Below are 6,579 nucleotides of genomic sequence, written 5' to 3' on the forward strand. Positions count from 1 at the left end.
AGTAAATAATATTAAAACAAACAACACTCTTGAATTACGTGTTATCATAACTAATTTAAGCATTTAAACAAATCAATATTTTATTACTATTATTATTATCCACTATTTGATATATTGCTTTCAAAGTTCAATTTATGATTCTTATATCAACCTACCATGAACCATCTTTGCCACAACATGCCTATACTTCGTATTTGAAGAACACCGGTGCAAAGTGCCTAAGAGAAGGGAAGAAGGGAAAGATAGAGGGAGAGAGGCAAAGCATAAAAGACTCCACTATTTGATATATTGCTTTTGAAGATCAATTTATGATCCTTGTATCAAACTCCCATGAACCCTCTTTGCCATAAAACATGCCTATAATTCGCATTTGAAGAACACTGGTGCAAAGCGCCCAAGAGAAGGGAAGAAGGGAAAGATAGAGCGAGAGAGAGGCGAAGCGTACTGGCGGCCTGCTCTTTTTGTGAGAGATTGGAGTAACTCAGAATGTTATTAGAGAATTGTTCACTCAAAAGCAAGAATGGGCCTTCAAAATGTGATTTGGTAGAAACTAGGAAGATCAATCCTCAAAAGTTAAGCTTACACAAGATACAATTACTAGGGTCAAAGACACCCGTTCTATTTTTCTAATCGCACCTAACCTTTCAAATCAGTGTGAAGTAGAATTTTCAAATGTTAAAATGCTGTTTAACTTTCTTATAAACGGCACTCACCCCTACAGTAACAGTCGGCGATAAAAATCAGCCCGGAAAGGCAAGTGGCTCTAGGTCAATTGATTAAACAATAATCAGCTCCTTATGACACTCTTGTGGGGCTTGAGAAAAGATTGAACCGTCCTTCACATCTCAGATACTCTTGTGGGGCTTTCAGAAAGAGATTGAATTGTCCTTCACATCTCAGTTCTGCAATTTTATAAAAAGAATGGTCCTTGATTACAATTTCCCTAAGGAGATGGTCAGAACATCCGAGGGATGCTTGGCACATCCAACCCAGGAGTTCAATTCAATTTTGTGTGCAGATAGAAGATCCACTCGAAGGCATTCGAATAGAGGAGCCATTTATCTTAAATAACACTCACAGGAGCAGGGGAAGCCACGCGAGTAGATTCATTCGTTGCTTTATCGAAAACAGCAGAAATTGTTTCAGGTTTGCCCTGAAACAGGTTGCCAAGCAGGCGCTCCAAGCTTTGTGCAGAGTACTTTACATACTTGTGATTCCTACTGCTACCGTCTTGCTCTATCAGAGGCCCATAGTTCTGCAAGAACGTTCGATAAGCAGGCACTATGCTCTTCACTACCTTGCCATAGAGCACCTCTTTCATCTCTCCTTCTGGGATTGCCCATTTGGAGTGCTTCTGGTAGAGTTCCTCAAAGGCAGAGTTGAACATTTTGAGCCTGGTCTTCACAAGCTCTCTAGCTGCTACTCTGCTACCTGTAAGGGTGATAGCTCCCGGAAGGCTCAGATGCTCAATGGCCTTCGCCCAGCCCGACTTTATGTACAGAGAAGCATGTTGGTCCCCTTGCTGCTGTTTCTCTCGGATCCAAGCCTCGCCTACAAGAGGTCTCAGCTCTGCAGATTTGCAATTCAAAGCCAAGTAGCAGTAATTGTGACACAGGAACAGGTGGAGCAGAGCAGGCCCCTTCTGCTCATCAAAGCTCTTGGCCCATTCGTGGAGGTTTTCGACCAAGGTTTTCATGATGCTGAGCACAGCTTTGGAGAACAGGCCTTCCTCTGCCTTTTTCCCTTCGATTGCCTCTTCAGTCCAGCTATGGTGGATGAGCAACACCTGGGAGATGATTGGGCCGTAGAATTCTCCTGCCAAGTGCTTGACATAGCCAAGGACGAATGTTGAAACCCTAGGCAGGCTTCCATCCAAAGGAGGATGGATCCCTCTCTGCTTCTCTACTTGTTGTTTTAGCTCTGAGAAGATGCCATAAGCACCTTGAACGATCTGTTTGAGCAAATCCCTTGTTTTCTGTTGTACCTCCCTACATCCTGGGCCGGAAAACAGTTTACCAAAGCTTGATCTCAGATTGTTCATGGCCTCGAACATGTCAAGAAGCTTAAATAGCTTCTGAGGTTCGTCCCTGCTTTTGGCTGCGGCCTCTCCAAATTGCAAGGCTTCCATCAGCTGTGCAGCCATAGCTATTTTGCTGAAGCATTGTTCCCAAGCTTCAAAGCCTAGGTTTTCTAGCACTTGACTACACAAATGATACTCGGGCTCTAAGAGATGCCTCACAATTACCTCTATGTGCTGCGTCCATGGCCCTATATACATCTCCAAACTTCTCCATTCTAGCTTGACCCCTCTCGTCTTCCTGCAGACGATGGAATAATCCATTTGCAGAGGTTTCAAGCCTTCCTTCACGGCCTTTTCCCGCGCATCTGAGAACAAGTCCAGACAGCGCTGCCTCCGGCCACAATCAACGAGCTTTTGAATGATGAGATGAAGACGTTTCAATGTTTCAAAGGGAACTCGTTTGCACGCATCTGCACCTTTCCTGGAGGCCATGTTTGGCGAAGCCGAAAGGTCATGCGAACTCAGGATTCTTTGCAATTCAGCCTCTAACTTATCCAGAGCTGTAGAAATAGAAACACCTTCCCTGCTGTCTTGCCATTTCTTCAGCTCCTCCAGATGCGAAGCCAATCTCTGCATCTGGCCTTGCAGGACCTGGTGTTCCCGCAAAAATACGAGCATTTCTTGCAGCCATTGTATGGCAGTGTTGCAGTTTGCGGACAGGAAGCTGGATGCCTCTTCGAGCCGAGAGATCCAGCCAACATATGCGACGGTGTCGTGCTGGGGATCCTTTTGGAGGGATCTTTCGAGCCTTTGCAGCTCCTCGAACACATTGAAGACACCGCGTGCGGGGCTGGCGGACTCGTCGAAACGAACCATTAGGCCGTCAAAGATCTTCCTCTGCTTGCGCATCGGGGCGAATGCAGCTTCCAGAGATGGAAGCTTCTCTGCGATACGATGCAAACGGGGGGCCCTTTCTGCCAACTCGTCTTCAAGCTTCCGGGACTCCTCCAGGGCTTGATGGAGCGCATTGCGTGCTCGGATAAGCTCTGACAAGCTCCCGTTCACGGCCTTCGAACAACGGAAGGTACTGCTATTCGGTTCTTTCATGGTCTGCAGGGCGTTCTGCTGCATCGTGCCGTCTTCTCTGCATTTATTGGAGCTATTGAGCGGAAAAGAGCCCGCGCAAGTCTCTAGACTGTGCTTCTTGACCTTATGCTGCTTGCTTTATTTGACTGTTTCTTGCATCTTGCCAGTCTTTCTTCTGAAGTCTAGAGGCTGCTGCACGCCTCGTGAGTCGTTGTCTGCCAGCTTTTCTTGCATTTTCCTCCCTTTCAAGCCGGAAGTTTATCCTGGTCCACCATTTCCATGCTTCGGGGGAGCTTTGACTTCCAAGTCCTCTCTCTCTCCTTCTCCTCCGCATCCATCGCTCCAACGTTATGCCACAGCAAGACAGAGCAAGTTTTACTTGTTTGCAGATCCAACATCCCTATCGTCGTCCAAATACCATGGCGACGGACACGCACCAGATAGGTCTGTAATGGCAGTCTCACATTTCAATTCCGGAAGCTAAATCAGGCACTCACATTTTACACAAAACCCTCGCATTTTACACAGAAGCCACGGAAGCTCGGAGGTTTTACTTGAAATGGAGGAGTTTGGTGACGAGATGTTAGTACACGGGACGAGGTAGTTGATCCGCATCATTGTCAGCCGACAACTTGAAGAGGAAGACTGCATTGTAGCCTGCGCGAGGGGAGATCCGTGCAGTCTACCCATGCGCCATCACGTATGCCATAGCCTTTGGGGGGGACCGCTAACAAGAGGACCAAAAGGTGTCAAATGGTTTTGTAGAGGAGAGAAAAAGTTAGAACAGAACCTTCCTATCTACTACAGTTAAAATAATGAGGCAGGAGAGAAAAAGTTAGAACAGAACCTTCCTATCTACTACAGTTTTGTCAACTCACAAGGACGCTGCAGTGAAGGGGGTGTGGAAACGCGAGAAATGCAAGGGGACGGGAGAGAGAGAAAGGGTATAGCCTTGAGGTGGGTTTTGCTATGTAAGGGGGCTGGAGAGAGGGAGGGAGGGAGGCCCGGGGTTATAGCCTTGAGGTGAGTTTTCCTACGTAAGGGTAGTGTGCTTAGAGCTGTGTCGCACGTACAGATGCGGGGGTTGTGGAGTTTTGCCAAAAAACCTTCAGCTAAGTTGTGCTCACGATGAGAAGCAATAAGATTTCACTCACTCTCTGTGTTAGCGAGAGGCAAGACTGATGCTTCTAATTGGATTGAGACTTGCAAGTGTAGTAGCTTTTCACCAACCTAACCAATCAAATGTGACAACCCAACTAACCTAACATTAGCACTCACTTTTGAGCAATTACTTGTAGGGATAAGAGGGGGCTTTGTTTGTCAAAAGTGGATGCAACAATCGAAGCATATATATATATGTTGAAATAGATTGTTGAACACAAGACAGAGAGAAAAGAAGAACATTTCAAAAGAAGAGAACTCAAAAGAAGACTCGAGAAATGGAATCCATATACCAAGACATGAGACAATACAAAACCAATATGAGTCACTAGTTGTGAAGGCACTGGCATAGGCTCCTATCTCCAACAGAACTTGTAAATGACATATGAATAATGACTGTGCAAGAGGAGCCTAATAAATAGGCCAAAAGAATGCCATTAATGATAGCACATTGACCAACATAAAATGCTAAAATAGCTATCATAAATAGTCAAATAAAATACTTAAATAATCAGGATAATATCCTAGTGTCCTAGCCCACTAAATCCCATGCAAAGACCCAACCATGAGCAGACATATTTGCTAACACCATCTCTCAGATCATGGGTAATCTAATACAATACAATGATAATGTCTCATCATGGGTAATCTTATATAATACAATGATAATGTCCCGTCATAGTACATATAACAATGTCCACCATAGTATAACCATGGATACCCAAGTAGTGGTGGGTACGCAAGCCACCACTAAGGTGCCTCGAAGATAACCTAATGTCAATGTCAATCGTAGCAGCTCTTGAAAATATTAAAGAGTCAAAGTAGCTCTCAATGTCTGTCAACAATGTCTCGCTGTAGCATACAAGACCATCTTGTAAAAAATGCCTCTAAATATATGTGACCATTGATTCCTAGACCGCCAAAGCATCCCCTTATGTGAACTCTAACTAGGGGCCAATCCTGCTCTCTATCAAATACCAACCCATCATGGACCTAGATGTCAATCCTAGCTCCAAGATTTGAACATGCCAAAATTCAATCGATGCGTCAAGGACATCCCTCTCTGGAACTTGTGCACCTATATGCTTGTATGGATGAGGTTCACCTACCCCATCGCACCACCCTCTCACACTCCCTCTCTGGCATCAGAGAGCTGTGAGGGATGACCACATCACCTGTACTAGAAAGCAAAAAAGGGAGGAGCTACCAAGCCCTTCCCTCGATCAAAAGACAAGGATCATTTTTGCACCTTGGCCAAAGGATCTACAGAAGAGTCAAATTGAGCTTCTTCTTCTCGTCCTTCTTCTTCCTCGAAGCTATTAACTCTTTGTAATCCTTCCACAAGTGGCCCTTCTTACCACAATGATAACACTTCACCTTCTTCTTTCTATCTCTTTCTCTAAAGCTCCAAGAGCCTCACCAGAATCGAATTAATGAGATAGAAGCCTACCTTGTAGATGCAAAGATGCCTCATGATCAAGCAGTATGGAGGACATATGGGTAAAGCTCACAAGTGTTCAGGATATATGCACCCTCAAAGCATTGGCCACTCCATCAAACTCTTGGGGGGAGCTTGTAGAGTATTGTCCCTACAAGGTGTACCTCTAGAAGGGTATACTACATGTGTCAAAGATGGTCTTATACCTATGTAACACAAAGCAAAAATGATTGAATAGTGTCCTTAGGCTCAAACTTCATTTGCTAGAGTTGTGTCCATTAAGTGTCCTTACACACATGGTGGAAGGTGCCTCATACAATATCTAAAGCTTCGACCATACTTCTAGAGATGTCTTGTAGGAGGTAACCACCAATTGAGCTTCTTTAGAAATATATCAAAGAAGAGTAGAATAGGCACGTGCATCATCTGTATCCCATGTAATCACAGCTTCCTCATGATTGTCCTTGTCAAAATCTTCTGAAAACTGGAAAGGAACATTGAGGATATGGAATAGCTCCACAAACAATGCACCATAACCACTTTGGCATGAACCAGGCTTTCATAGCATCACTCCAAGTTAGATAGTCAAGGCCATGTAACTTATCATTAGTAGAGGAGCCATCTGGAAAAACACACCATGTAAACATAAGTTCCCAACCAACTGATGCACATAGAGAGAATTGAATCCACAGCATTGCAATCATCAGCCCAAGTGCTAACTGCTAGGCCATCACCTTTGGGACCGCACATAAGAGGAGCTTCATACAACCCCCCTTTTTGAAATGCGCAAAAGGCATTGGCAACCCAAAGTAGACCATACAAAGTAGTTCCAAGTAAGTTGGTAGACAGAAGCATCTATATCCAAGTTGGGCTA

At 44.7% G+C, this 6,579-nt stretch overlaps 1 protein-coding gene across 2 annotated transcripts; it reads right to left on the minus strand.

Moving 5' to 3' along the window:
* Window positions 1-628: 628 nt before the first annotated feature.
* On the minus strand, window positions 629-4,077 carry LOC148019271 (exocyst complex component EXO70A1-like). 2 transcript variants are annotated; one of them, XM_087660858.1, is made up of 3 exons: window positions 3,954-4,077; window positions 3,661-3,833; window positions 629-3,552 (listed from the first exon to the last, which is right to left on the minus strand). In XM_087660858.1, the coding sequence occupies exon 3, from the start codon at window positions 3,149-3,151 to the stop codon at window positions 1,064-1,066; it is 2,088 nt and encodes a 695-aa protein (XP_087516984.1). In that variant the 5' UTR covers window positions 3,152-3,552; window positions 3,661-3,833; window positions 3,954-4,077; the 3' UTR covers window positions 629-1,063. The 2 variants fall into 2 exon arrangements, with proteins under 2 accessions (XP_087516984.1, XP_087516985.1); XM_087660859.1 differs by having other exon boundaries at window positions 629-3,565.
* Window positions 4,078-6,579: the final 2,502 nt, after the last annotated feature.

The sequence above is a fragment of the Lygodium microphyllum genome, chromosome 20 (assembly GCF_053477565.2).
Source record: "Lygodium microphyllum isolate KBCC chromosome 20, Lygodium_microphyllum_v1.1.10, whole genome shotgun sequence".
Lineage (NCBI taxonomy): Eukaryota > Viridiplantae > Streptophyta > Polypodiopsida > Schizaeales > Lygodiaceae > Lygodium > Lygodium microphyllum.

Excerpts from the sequence above, each read along its gene's own strand:
- LOC148019271 (XM_087660858.1), bottom strand. The coding sequence starts at position 3,151 with ATGCAGCAGAACGCCCTGCAGACCATGAAAGAACCGAATAGCAGTACC.